General features: G+C 43.0%; 1 protein-coding gene across 4 annotated transcripts in view; it reads right to left on the reverse strand.

Moving 5' to 3' along the window:
• Positions 1-14,774, reverse strand: part of ACTN2 (actinin alpha 2) — a 75,734-nt gene that overhangs the window by 18,490 nt on the left and 42,470 nt on the right. For 2 of the 4 annotated variants that reach the window (XM_030812634.1, XM_030812636.1), the window contains 5 exons: positions 13,128-13,209; positions 9,832-9,917; positions 7,128-7,220; positions 4,800-5,030; positions 1,289-1,436 (listed from right to left, as the gene is read on the reverse strand). In XM_030812634.1, coding sequence (XP_030668494.1) covers positions 1,289-1,436; positions 4,800-5,030; positions 7,128-7,220; positions 9,832-9,917; positions 13,128-13,209 — 640 coding nt within the window. Of the gene's footprint in view, positions 1-1,288; positions 1,437-4,799; positions 5,031-7,127; positions 7,221-7,673; positions 7,761-8,622; positions 8,709-9,831; positions 9,918-13,127; positions 13,210-14,774 lie in introns of those variants that run through there. The other 2 variants (XM_030812633.1, XM_030812637.1) reach the window with 2 other exon arrangements.

The raw sequence follows: 14,774 nt of genomic DNA on the forward strand, positions 1-14,774 counted from the left end.
CTGATTCCTGCGTGATCCTCAGTTAAGTTAGTAATTATTGACTCCCAAGAGCTACTGGGGATGCTTAGATAAAACCCCGGTGCTCTATTTGTCTACCCATGAGTTCCACCCCACCCTAGTTCCTTTTGTTTGAAAGCTATACTCTGTGTGCTTAAATGGAGCCTGTGCTTTGTTTTTCCTGATAATAAATATTAGAAATTTTCCTCTCTGACCCTCCACTTATATTTTCCCATATAAATATTTCCTAAATCCAGTAACTGCTGTGGTCACGACTGGATCCACATTTATCCCCTGGCTAACGACCTTTAAGAATTCTATGAAATTGGAAGTGGAAAGCAAATGTTCATATATTTAATGATGACGATGTACCACTTACTGTGTACTAGACACTACTCTAAATGCTTTCTAAATACGAACTCATTAAATCTTCATAGGAACCCTATGAGGGAGGTATTACTGTGATTCCCATTTCGAAGAGGACACTGAAGCCCTGCTAGATTAAGAAGTCATCCGGGGCACACAGCTGCTATGCATCAGAGCCGTGCCTCCAACCCACCTAGCTCCAGCTTCCTTGCTTGTAACTACCTGTCTATGAAATATTAAAAATCAAGCAACAATAAAAGCAAAAACCATAAAATGAGGAAAAATCTCCCAAATCTCAAAACAGATTATTACATGATGGGGAAAATGCTTTATTCTTCTGCCTTGGCAAGAAGGACTATTTAGTCCAGGAGACAGTTAAAAAAAAAAAAAAAAAAGTTAGGGCCATATTCTTATCGCTATGGAAACCGGCATGTGTGTAAGGCCTGAAAAAATTAGATGAATGCAAGTGAAATAAGACCGTTAAGATTATAGACCATATCTTGCATCCTTCCTCCAGATTTTCTACATAGGATATTATGCTGCTCTGTGGCATTTAATATACAGTCCACTGGCAGAAGCTAGTGGTTGGCTCAGGGCTATGTGACCACCAGTGAGGGAATGAATGGATACTTGCGGAATCAAATAGAAAACATGGAAGGAGGCCAGGCCTTACGTACGTAGGTATGTAAAGAACACATTTTGGGTGCCATTTTGGGAAGAAATAGATTATCTGCTTGATTAGAAACTAAATTTTCATGCCTACCTCTTAAATAAATTTGGCACTGAGACAAGAGCAGAAAAAGGTGACGACACCTACCTTTAGTGTCACAGACATTAGGCACAGAGTTAGTAAGGATGCATTATGGCTCTGCACATGGCTCAACTCTGGTTTTTCAAAAATCCAATCTGACTCCTGTCTACTTACCATAAGCCCAAGTCTCGTGCGTTGAGGCCTTCTGCCGGAACTTCTCAGCCAGGTGTTCCAAGCGCTCCAGTCTCCGAATCTCATTGAGCAACCACTCCTCATAACCCTTCTCAGCCTGCTCCAGCCTCTGCCAGGCACCAGCAATATCCTGGGATGGTTGGAAGCCAAGGGCAGTGAATGTGTAACGAGCACCTTCGTGACATTCTGGCCTCCCAGGCTTCTTCTATAAATCCCTCCACTACATAACTGATGGTGTTTTCCTTCTGTTTTCTTTTCCTTCCTTACCCCCCACCTCAATAACCTTCAATTATTTGGCTTCCAAATGTCTTAATTATAATTCACTGGGATCTTTTAAGACTAACATAGCTGTTATTAGCGATCCTGACACTTCTCCAGATGTGGACAAAGATGTAGAGGGCTGACAATTTCTGGCTACAAGAAGATAAAGCCTCAAGATGACTCAGTTCAAAACAACCCTTTTATTATGATTATTGGGTTTTTTTTGTTGTTTTTTAGAGAGATGGAGTCTCGCTCTGTTGCTGTTCTTTAACTCTTGGGCTCTGGCAATCCTCCCACCTCGGCCTCCCCCGTAGCCGGGATTACAGGCATGTGCCGCCACACCCAGCTTCCAAAACAACTCTTATTCAGTGACTGGGGTGAATTGTCCAGCCAGCCAGCCATCAACAACTAATTACTGGGCATCTAGCATGTACCAGGCACTAGTGAGAAACTCTGTAAGGGTAAACAACACCTCTAAAGTTCCCCGTTCCCATGCAGCTTCCATGGTGGCTGGGGGAGAGAGACAATCATTAAGTACTTAAGCAAGTTCATTTCAGAAAGCAATAAACGAAATGCTGTATGGGAAAAAAAAAAAAAGCAGGGTCAAGGGATATTGCCAGCCCTGCCCGTCAGGGTGGTCCCTGTGGCAGGTTAGAGAAGACCCCTCCGAGAAGGGGGCATTTGAGCTGAGTCCTCAATGACAGAAAAAGCCAGTGATATGACGAAGTAGGAAACGAGGGCTCCTGGGCAAGGGAAAAAACTCAAACGCCCAAGAGGGGATGTGCGTGCAGGAAGGACGGCAGGCAGGGTGGTGTGGCAGCGGTGGAGTGAGTCAGGGCAGAGTGAGAGATGCATTTGGCAACCATGCAGGCCCTTATAGGCCAGGATAATGAAGCTGGATTTTACTCTAAATACTTTGGGGAGTCACTAGAGGGTTTTGAGAAGAAAGGAGATGAGAGCTGATTCACATTTTTAAAAGACGACAAAGGCTGATGTATGCGGGATGAATTTTAAGGGGCAAAAGAAAAAGAAGAACCGGTCAGGAGTTACTTGCAGGGTCCAAGGAGAGAGAATGGTGGCTTAGCATGGGCCAGTGGCCGTGGAGGTAAAGAGAAGGGGATTAAGAGCGTTTACTTAAGATGTATTCTGGAAGAAGAGCCAATGGGATTGGCTGAAGAACTGAATGTAAGAAAGCGACAGAAAGGGAAGAATCAAGGATGAAACCTGGGTTTAGGGGTTAGCAACTTAGAGGACAGTGATAGAATTTACTAGGATCGAGGAGACCGGGAGGAACTCTTTTGGATATGTTCGGTTTAATATGCTATAATATATCCAGGTGGGTATATTGGCCTGGAATTTGGGGAAAAGTCAGAGCTGGAAATGTAAAATTTGAGAGGTATTGGCATTTAGGTGGCATTTAAAACCATGGGCCTGCCCAGGCATGCTCGCTCATGCCTATAATCCCAGCACTTTGGGAGGCTGAGGTGGGAGGATTGCTTGAGCCCAGGAGTTTGAGGCCAGCCCTGGCAACACTGCGAGACCCCATCTCTACAAAGAAATAATTAGCCAGGCATGGTGGTATGCACGTGTAGTCCCAGCTACTCAGGATGTTGGGGTGGGAGGATCGCTTGAGCCTAGGAGATTAAGGCTGCAGTAAGCTGTGATTGTGCCATTGCACTCCAATCTGGGTGACAGAGCATGACCATGTTTTAAAAAAAAAGGAAAAAGAAAAAACAAGCCATGGGCCTGGATGAGATCACCTGGAGGGTATAAAGATGAAGAGGGCTCAGCACCAAGCCTGAGAATCACCAACATCTACAGGTAGAGGGAGGAGGCAAGGCCTTGAGCAGAGATGGAGAAGGCCTGGCTGGTGAAGGAGGAAAACAGGAGGGCCAAAGTAGAAAGAACTTCAAGAACGGGGAAATGGGCAGCTGGGTCAAAAAAACTGAGAATATAAAAATAAAAATGATCCCAGCACTTTGGGAGGCCAAGGTGGGCAGATCACAAGGTCAGGAGTTCGAGACCAGTCTGGCCAATATGGTGAAACCCCATCTCTACCAAAATTACAAAAATTAGCTGGCCGTGGTGGTGGGCACTAGTAATCCCAGCTACCTGGGAGGCTGAGGCAGGAGAATTGCTTGAACTCGGGAGGCAGAGGTTGCAGTGAGCCGAGATCATGCCACTGCACTCCAGCCTGGGCAACAAAGTGAGACTCTGTCTCAAAAATAAAAATGACTTGCTTTGACAACATGAATGCCATTGACTTTGACAAGAACATTCTTGGTGGAAGCAGGGACAGAAGCCAGTTTACTGCAAGTTGAAGGGTAAGAGAAGTGAGTGAGTTGGGGCTAGGCGTGGTGGCTCATGCCTGTCATCCCAGCACTTTGGGAGGCCGAGGTGGGCGGATCACCTGAGGTCAGGAGTTCAAGACCAGCCTGACCAACATGGTGAAACCCCTTCTCTACTAAAAATACAAAAATTAGCCGGGCGTGGTGGTGGGCACTTGTAATCCCAGCTACTCAGGAGGCTGAGGCAGGAGAATTGCTTGAAGCTGGGAGGTGGAGCTTGCAGTGAGCTGAGATCATGCCACTGCACTGCAGCCTGGGTGACAGAGTGAGACTCCGTCTCCAAAAAAAAAAAGTGAGTGAGTGAGTGAGTGGGGGAGGGAGTGGAAATAGGTACCACAAAGAACTCCTTCTAGATGTTTTGCTGTGAAGGGGAGCCAAGAAGTTGCTCGTGGGAGATGTGGAGTCCTTGGTTTTAGCTTGTGACTGGCAGATTTGAGAGCACTTTTGTATGCTGGTGTGCATGATTCAGTGGAGAGGGAGAAAGTGACAATGTGAAAGAGAGGGAGGTAAATGTAGGACTCTGACTTTGCAAAGGTGAGATGGGTAGCTTGTAACAGCAGGGAACAGAAGAGACATGATCTAGATGCCGGTGGACATGAGGGGCCAAGGCCATGAGGAGGGAGGAGAGAAAGAGGCCGTTCATCGAGTGTTTCCTAAAGGTCTGCTCTTTGTGGGACACCATACCCCAATGGCAGCTGGAGTCAAGAAGTGCATGGTGGTTGGGAGAAAAGTATTAAGAACAAAGTGGTTACAGGGCCAAAATGATATTCACACAACTAAAAAGATTCAAGAAGTCAATGCCTCCTTCTGACCCAAGTCAAACGCCTCTAGGCTAGAAGGAGGACTTCCCATGGGGCCAGGAGGGCTTGGTGCTCGCTACTCACCGACACCATCTTGCCCTCGGAGGGCATGAAGGCAGGCCGGTTGCTGATCCGCAGCTTGGTCTGCAGCGTGTTGAAGTTGATCTCCAGCTGGCATTTCTCCTGCACCTTGGGCGGCTTGTGCTTCCGGCGGTAATCCCGGAAGTCCTCCAGCTTCTTCTGCATGGCTTGCATGGTCTTCTCAGGAGTCCGGTTCTCCAGCCAGGGGATTGTGCGACGAATCCATTCCAAAAGCTGCTCCCCAAACACAAAAATACTGCTGAAGACACCAGCAAACCCCCTCCCGCAGTTAAAAAAAAAAAAATGAGGCATCCAATAATTTGTAAAGGATGAATGTTCCTAAAATCACTGAGATGTGGTACCTCTACGCACAGAGGCATGAACGAAATGTTCAGTGTCCACCCATGGCCACTAGTGATCACCCCAACAATACCAAACACAGGTCAAAAACTTAAAGTGAGCACGTAAAGTCGTGTCTTACAAAAATGTGACGTTTACAAGAAACTCAGGGACCAGACGTTAGCAGACAAATGCTGGATGGAGCTTTCAAACTAAAAAAACAAAAAACAAAACAAAACAACCCCAAAATACTTGACATGGCAGAATTGTAGTGTAACAAATTCAGGAAAGAACTGGATTTCACTTAAAATGTGTTTTTAAAAAATAAACTCAAATCTAATTAGATTACTTACTACACAATTGTATTGTAAGCCTGGGCCTAACTCAATGCCAAAGTGTATTTTAACGTCTAGCTTTTAAGTAAATCTGCATGATAGAAGCGAACGTGGTAGTGAATTCCTAAGGACAAAATACCCACGCACCTCTTGAATTACTACCTAGGTCTTAGAAATGACTTGCTGAAAACCCCATCATTTACACTTATGCCTACTGAGCACTTGGAAAATGACAGCAGATTCGAATGAAAAATAGTTTAAATGGTGATATACCTAGAGATGAAGGGTTTTAGGAGGATAAATGAAGGACCCAGTAAGAAAAGGAAGGATTGAATTCCTAAGGATCCTCTGGCCTTCAGTACTGGCCATGCTTCATGTCTGGCAACCCTGTCACTGCCATTCAACAATGCCATCAAGCTTAATTTTTCTATAGCAGCAGTATGAAAATATGAACTCAGTATCATAAAGTTACACTACTATTTATTGGAACACTTATTCCAAATGTCCTGATACTTTTCCCAATAAAGACCAAATATCAGCTAAATTAAAAAGCAGGCCGGGTGCGGTGGCTCACGCCTATAATCCCAGCACTTTGGGAGGCCGAGGCGGGTGGATCACCTGAGGTCAGGAGTTCGAGACCAGCCTGGCTAACACGGTGAAACCCCTTCTCTACTAAAAATACAAAATTAGCTGAGTGTGGTGGTGCACGTCTGTAATCCCAGCTACTCAGGAGGCTGAGGCAGGACAATTGCTTGAACCCGGGAGGCAGAGGCTGCAGTGAGCCAGGACTGCCCCACTGCACTCCAGCCTGGGCCAGAGAGCAAGACTCTGTCTCAGAAAAAACAAAACAAAACAAAAAACCAAACCAAAACAAAAAAAAAAACAAGGCAGAGCAAAAATTATTTGTTCTGATGTGTCACTGTACTTGAGTCCAATTTAGAGAGGAGGTGGCTGGGGGCCTCATGCAGCCCATGCTTGTATTTGGGAAAACAGTGCAGATGCAGCGAGGACACTGCGTAGTCGCTACATATGCTATAACAAGAACAAAAAGAAAAACAACCTGGAAACTGCTGTCCTAACCAAGAGTCTAGCTGAAGAGCTCTGGAAAGGCACCACAGAAACTCATGCTCAAATATCCTGCAGGGAGGGTTCTGTCTTCCCAGATTTCCTCTGGATATTTATACAGACACACAAGCCCGAGCCAGCACCGCACACCAGGCTGGGCCAGTTCCTTTGACACTGGGTCCCTATGTGGAGTGAGGCTTTTGCATATGGAGTGCATCCTATGTGATGTTGGTAGCCAGTGAACAGGAAAAAATAAAAAAAACAAGTAACGCAAGGTCGTCTAGGGGTGTCCGACTCTGGGGGTGCAGAGCTGAGCAGAGAATCACATTCTCCTATCTTCAGACATGCAAACTACACCTTTCTGCTTTGGGATCGTTGGAAAGACCATCGGGGATTATGTTTTTGCTAAAAGTTACATTACTACCATAGGAACAACCTCGGGGATCAAGTGTGTTTTCCTACTTTCATCCTATCTGAGATGAAAAATGCAAAAAAAAAAAAAAAAAATACCCCCACGGAGTATTTTTTCACCCTCTGTGCCTCAGCCCCTGCGTGAGGATGGACAGAACTGCAGGTCACCAGTTTCCTTTACCTCACTCGCTAGCCTCTCATATTCTTCCATCAGCCTCTCATTCTCTTGATTCACAGCAAGAACCTTACATATCCTGTTAGCCGCTGTCTCGGCCTGTAAAACACAATAGGTAAACAGGACGGCTCTGCCGACGGGAATGCGCGCACACAGCATGGAACGAGGCGGGTGATGAGAGGGGACGAGGAGGGTGGCGTGCTGTAGACGGTGCAGAGTCTAGGTTAGGGTACGGTCAGACTGAGGGCATGGCTTTTGCGTACTATGAGTCATTTCACACCTTTGTTACAGTTTTCACACAGACTTACACGGCAGGCTGATTAGACTGTAGGGAATAACGGGGAGAGAGCATTAGTCTAAAACACAAACTCAGTAAACATCCAGCAAGTTAGTCACAGAAATATTTGGGTCCAGGAAACCAAGATCTTGGGTCCCTGAATGTCCACCTGAACTCTCCACTGATCTCATGACGATGGGATGGAGACTCCCTGAATAATATTAGCCTTTGGAAATCAAGGCAAAAATAACTGGGTCAGGAAAATCCAGATATACCATTGCACTTGAATTTACTGAAGACCTCCTCATCTCCTGATGTGAATATGTAGAACTTTCTGGAGGGGATCCTTCCATAGAGCTGAGTGTGCTTTAAGACTTTGTCTAACCTAGATGAGAAGTCGTTGAGGTAATACACAATTCTCTATCATCTTTCGTGGAAAGGAACTTGGGGCAGGAGTGGCAAAGCGCCTTGAACCATAACTGTCTGATGGAACAAGAGAAACTTGCCTATCTGGCCTCTGGGCCCACAGCCTGTTCCCAGGCCTTTCCTTTAAAGCCCTCATCAGCCTGTTAGCATCCTTCCCCAGTGATGGGCCTCACAGCGGTCACTGAAATAACGCATACTCTGCCCACTGCACTCCATCAAGATCTTCCAAGGAGAGCAACAGAAACAGGTGAATATGCAGAAAGCTGAGGGCCATTCTTCCTCAAGGTCCCTTGGGCTATTTGTCTTGAGAAATGTGAAATTTTTTGAGGTTCCAACTCTGTTATCCCTTCCACTATTTCACTTAAAATAAGATTAGTCTTGAAGGATGTTAGGCCAAATCACGGAACTGTGAAGGCAATTTCTAAGCAGAGAACAAGGCCGGGTTGGAAAGGCATTCATTTCTCCTTGTCACATTTCCCCTTTACCACTCAATGCATGTGGCTCAATTTTCATGGCATTTTTTTTTACTAAAGCACAAATACTTTCCACAACTTACTAATGAAATAAAGGAAATACATTAAAAGTAAAACACATAAAAACATTTCAGGAACTGTCTAAAGTTAAAGCTGTTAAAAAAAAGTTTTCACAGTTTAGAACTTGCCATATGAGGTTATTAGAAAACACTCAGAAAGATTCCAAGGTAAGATGTGAAGCGCACAAACACACACTCAAGTATGCACACACAACTAAAACCAACAGACAGTAACACAACAGCCCGGACGGACAAGTGTTGAGTACCTGCTCCGCGCCCGCAAAAGCGTGGTAGAAGCAAGAGACGTACGTCATGATGGCTCTTTCATCGGGTTTAGGGGTGTTCACGATGTCTGAAGGGGGAGAAAATAACACAGGACGCACACACACACACACACACACACACACACACACACACACAGACGAAGGAGAGAAACCAGGGAGAACAGAAGGAAGAACAAATTGGTTTACACTGACCAGTTTTCTGTGTTTCATGGGCCCGTGGTCCTGAACCTCAGGAAGGCCGTTATCGAAATGATTCGTGGACAGGATGGTTTGAGCCAGCATGTTTTTTAAGGATCAAACTGAGGGCTTGTTTTCTCCCCCACCCCTTGATGGGCTTTTAAAGGTGCATTCAATGCTTTCACATGGAAACCTGGTCTGTTGCAGATCAGAGCTTGTTACCCCTTCCTCGTGACTCTGGTCCTCCGACCACATCAGGGCACCCAGCCCCTCTACTCTGGGGAATGCAGGTCACTTTGCAAGATGCGGGGAATGTTCACAGGGCTGCACTGGGCTATCTGTCTTCCCACTTCCCCTTCCCCACCCAAACAACTGTTGGGGATTTCTACTCTGTAACGTGCCTTGCGTGAGGATGAAATTCACTGGAGAGGGCAGCTCCTTCAATAACTTCGATACATACTTACCATACCGCTTATAGAAATCACCAAGAATAACAAAACATCTAAAGAGAAGGGTCTGCATGGCTTATGCTTGTTATGACTCACTACTATTTCTGCTAATTGCTGAAATCGCCAAAAGGAAGACAGAAAACAGAACCATGAAAACCTACATCCTTTCTTCCTCCATCTTGGCAACACCATTTTTTGGTAAGTGGCTTTTTAACCTCGTTCATAAACTTGGGTCAGTCAATGGGTCACAGTGAAGTTAAAAAGATACCTGACAATTCCCTATGGTGAAACCTAGTCATTGGGTTTGCAGAGACTATGAACAGAAAGGATGTGGGGTTGTGTAACTATGGAATCTTCCGGAAAACAAACATGAACGGCATACCACTGCATGAACAGAAAGTAAGTTTCAAAGAAAGCTTGACTAAAAAAGACAAACAACTGCCTCCTCGAAACCAGACAGTCTCCTTACTTGGAGGAGAGGGGGGAAAAAAGAGGAAAACAATTGAAAAAAAATTAAGACACAGAAGGTGAAGGGTGAGCAGTGACTCATGGTTTACATCCTCACCTTCTGTGCACCAGCAAAAGCATGATAGTAACAGGAAACATAAGTCATTATGGCTCTTTCATCGGGTCTGGCAGTGTATACTAAATCTGTGTGGAGAAAAGAAGGTTAACTGCGTGGATGTTCTAATACCAGCAGGCTTCTGCTAAGCACTTCCTCAGAGGTGTTGGAATCAGGAATCCTCCCCCCTCACCCCCATACACTTATGTTGCTAACATTTTGGCTCAAATCAAAGAAGTCACACCGGCAAAGTGATTACTCTCTGTGCACTTTTGAGAATAGTCAAAGGAAACAAAGGAATTGCCAAAGAGAACGGCAAGGCTAACCCAGAAGAGCCCTAACCTAGCAAGAAAGGCACATCCATGGACAGAATTAGGCCCTCGGAACTGAACAGAGCGCACGCACCAGCACACTCACCAAGACTTTGTATTACTACACACATGGAGGGCCCAGGGGTCCACAAGATCCCTTCTGCAGGTTCTCATGGAACAAATGTACCCACAGATCCAAACCTAGTCTGCACCTCAAACAAAGATTTGTGGAGGGAAATAGAGAAACAATTTTTACAACCTTTTAAAAGCACAGTAGATAAGTTTAGGAAGAGTTTCACCAGTTTTTGCTACAAATAACAGTTCATGGGTGAGTGGGCCAATGAGTCACTTGAAAATCCCCACTTGGGTTCAGAGACCAACACAAATGACAGGAATTAAGGTCCATGGCAGCAGGCAGGAAGGCAAGGATTTACCAAAAGGCACTCATATCTGAGGAGACCTGGACCTGACATTACCATCAAAGAGCAGCAGAAATTTTAAACTGCTGATAGAGGGCATGGGAATACAGGAATACAGGGAATGCGTGGCTACATCTGTTAGGCAGTGATGCCACCGCACGCTCTGCACGCTAGGTGGCCAAATTCAGAACTGTTTGCCGGAAGATTCTTTTGAGCAATTATTCTGTAAAGATAATAATACAGCGTGTGAGATTCTTCTGAAGCATTAAAAGGGAAAGATGAAGAAAAGTATGGAAGATTAGGAGGAGGAAATGAACACAGTGCAAACACACCCCATCTGTGGAAGGATGAGCAGAATGGACATCCGCCCAGACCAGGACTCAGAGACTAAGGAAAAACCAAAGAACTGAGGAGAGAATATTAGCAGCGCCAGAGTAACACTGATGATGATCCTGCCAATAATTCTACGTGAGTGTTTGAATAGGAAACTCACCCCCAGTGTAGGATATTAGGGAGGCATGAATAAACTGGAAAATTTACTAACTGTTGCCTATTTTCTCCTCTCTTTAGTACCCTGGCTATTAACCCAAGCGGGAAAACTCTAGATAGTTATTTATCATAAGAAAGATCAAAAGAAAGAGCATACAAATATAAACTTAGCTTAGGACAGATGGAAAAAGAGGAAAGGAAATTTCCTATGTTCCTACTTCAGTGTTTTATAGACTTTGTCCCTCTAGTGACTTTTAGAGAAACTATAAGTAGAATTCCAAATAATGCATTCAAGTGTTAATACCCAATAATACAGATGTTTGATTAAAATGATTAATTAATGAGCAAAATTAGAGTTCTAATTGAAAGATTGCTGTTTTGGGTTGAACTGCATTTCCCAAAAAGATGCAGTGAAGTCTTTACCTCCAGCACCCCTGTGAATGTAACCTTATTTGGAAGTTAGATCTTCGCAGATATAATCAAGTGAGGATGTGGTCATGCTGGAGTAGGATGGGCCCTTAAGGCAATGTGACTGGTATCCTTGTAAGAAAATATTCACAGGCCAGGCGCAGTGGCTCATGTCTGTAATCTGTGCACTTTGGGAGGCCGAAGTAGGTAGATCACCTGAGGTCAGGAGTTTGAGACCAGCCTGGCCAACATGGTGAAACCCTGTCTCTACTAAAAAAACAAAAATTAGCTGGGCATGGTGGCACATGCCTGTAATCCCAGCTACTCAGGAGGCTGAGGCAGGAGAATCTCTTCAACCTGGGAGACAGAGGTTGCAGTGAGCCCAGATCCCACCACTCCACTCCAGCCTGGGCGACGGAGTGAGACTCTGTCTCAAAAAAAAGAAAAAAAAAAACGAAAAAGAAAAAGAAAAGAAAATATTCACAGAGGGGAAAAGGCCGTGTGAAGACAGAGGCAGAGATTGGACTGATGCTGCCACAATCCAAAGAATGTCTAGGGCTTCTAGAAGCTGGAAGAGGCAAGGAAGAATCCTCCCCTAGAGGCTTAGGGAGCCGCCTACTCCTTGATTTCAGACACAGCCTCCAGAGCTGTGAGAGAAAGTTCTGCTGTGTTAGGCTGCCCAGTTTGCAGTAATTTGTTACAAAGGCCATAATACAATTACCAAAAGCAAAGAGGAATGGAAGATTGACAACTGACTATAACCAATTTCCTTAGTTTTCCCCAACATCGCTAATTAGTGGAAGTAATGGACCACTAGGGAATAATAATATTTACAATAACGAACAAAGTAATATACGAATATAAGCTTCTTGAGGGCAGGGTATATATCTCATACATCTCATCAGCTCCTGCAGTACCCAGCCGAGGGTCCTGTTCACGGTAAGTGCTCAGTAAATGTCTGTTGAGTGGTAAACGAATCATGAATAAATAAAATGAGTGAATGGTGTCCACACATTTGTGCTTTCAGTGGTCTGCTGTAGGTACAGCTCACACAAATTCACCATATAAAAGGGACAAAAAAGTATTTGAAACAAGTCCCCAGAATGGGTGATACTGAAGTGCAAAATATATGGAAGTTCTTTCAGCTCTAAATAAATTAAATTTAGATGAATTAAAAACAATAGGTGAAAGTTTGGATGGTACACTGATGGTTGAGTGCTCTATATTCTATATTTCACTTCTCTAACTTCTGGTTGGAAGGAAGGAATTTTTTTCTCTTAAGTATGTCACAAAGGGATTTATTTGCTACACTTGTCTCTAAGTGGTTAGGGAGAAAACATTATGTTGTTGGAAAAAATAAATACAGGAAATGTTTTTTTAAAATTATAAATAAAAGCATTTTGTTTCTTAGCCAAAGCTGAACTTTTTACCAAATCCTTTTCCTGTAATTTTGCTGGCTTGTTTGAGGGTACAATTTTTAAAAGCAAATTTTATGAACAAGCTACACATGAAAATCTCTACTACTCATGTGGCCAGTGACAGAAATTTGTTAGGAATCCAAAGTACTTCGGATGTAACTTAGCTATAAAATTTTGCAAGGTCCAAATGTGTAGCCATAACATTTGTAGTCTTCAAATTCTCTATAACTCGGCAAACACAATTTTCATCTCACCTTCAGCATCCAACATTTTAGGAATATCCAGGTGCTTCTCAGCGATTTCCATGGCCAGGTTAATGTTTCCTATGGGGTCATCCTGTATGAAAACCAAGACAATCAGATTTTTAAAATATATTTTGAAACAAGACTTACGAAGAATGTTTTCTATATACCTCACTTTAGGCCGGACACCTTCCCACCCACCCACACACAATCATAATAGTGTAACTTTCCTTTTCATCTTTTCCCAATCACTTCAAACATTTAGAGAAACATCAAAAATGACAGAAACCACAAAATCCATGCACATTCCAATCATAAAGTGTGAACAAAGGGTTTAAGAGAACAAATGCATTGACAAGAAAGGACACACTGAATCCATCAGAACTGATCTTCAGGCCTAGAAATAACATTTAAATCATTCTAAATCATGAACATGCATTTTCCAGACTTGGAATGGGATCTTGGAGAACCAGCACCCTGATTTTAAATATTGGCAAGCTGAGGGGTAAAAAGATGAAAGAAAAATGTTGCTAGCTAAAACTTTTAGCTGACTAAAGAGTGTTACTAGTGTTACAAAGGGCAAAACTCATGGTAAAGCAAGAAGAAATGACAAAACCTGAAAATCATTAAGTGAATTCATGAAAAAAATTTTGTTCTTAAAATTCCATTCACCTTCCACTGTAAAAACTAGTTAAATATATGTAACATAGCAAAATAAACTTAACCAGAGGTATATAACTAAAATAGTGAAAACAAAGAAGATGCAACATTTCTTATTTTGATCCACTAAAGAAATTAACCTATTAAGAATTTCAAAAGAAATGGAGGTAAGATAGAAAAATCAAAATGAAATGTAGTGTTAGCCTGGGGGTGACTTTAATGAAATTTAATAACAAAGCCATTTCAATATTTTAGAAACCACAATGTTTTCCAATGAGCACAATCATTTTTATACAGTGAAACACTGAAAAAGTGCAGGTTTCAAACATATCACAGTGCTCAATGAAGAAACCAAGGTCAGCTTTCTGGCCTCACAGAGTATACAGCGATTTCAGTAAAAAAAAAAAAAAAAGTTTTTAACTAAAGTTTCTTTTAACAAAGCTTATCACCTGAGACTTTGTGAAAGCCAACTCATGTAGAGTGTAATTTAAATGATAAAATGTGCCAATTAAGTATTTATTTCCTACCTCAGCTATTGGCCATGTGACCTCTGGTAGATTACTAACTTCCCACTTTCTTCATCTGTAAAACTGGGATAATAATAATATCTACTTTATAGGGTTACTGTGCATTGTGAAAATTAAATGTGTATGTGGGAATTCATATATATGCATATATGCATGTGTGAATATACACGTATGTTTATTTGTTTATAACAGTGCCTACTCTGCTGCTATATTAGTTGCTATTGTATTATCATTTTTCTACTTTCTTAGATGACCAATTGCTACAGATCTACTGATGTTTTGTAATACAAACTGACCATAATAAACTGCTAATGAAACTGGGTCTATGCAGTACAATCCCTTCATTTTGCAAATGAGATTAAGATTAATTGAAAAGAACTGTACCCTGTCTATATGCTTGGAACATTTCAAAGTAATTCAGGGGATAAGAAAATACATCCATTGAAAAGCTGGGAAAAAGTTCCATTTTCAT

This window comes from Nomascus leucogenys, chromosome 5 (assembly GCF_006542625.1).
Source record: "Nomascus leucogenys isolate Asia chromosome 5, Asia_NLE_v1, whole genome shotgun sequence".
Lineage (NCBI taxonomy): Eukaryota > Metazoa > Chordata > Mammalia > Primates > Hylobatidae > Nomascus > Nomascus leucogenys.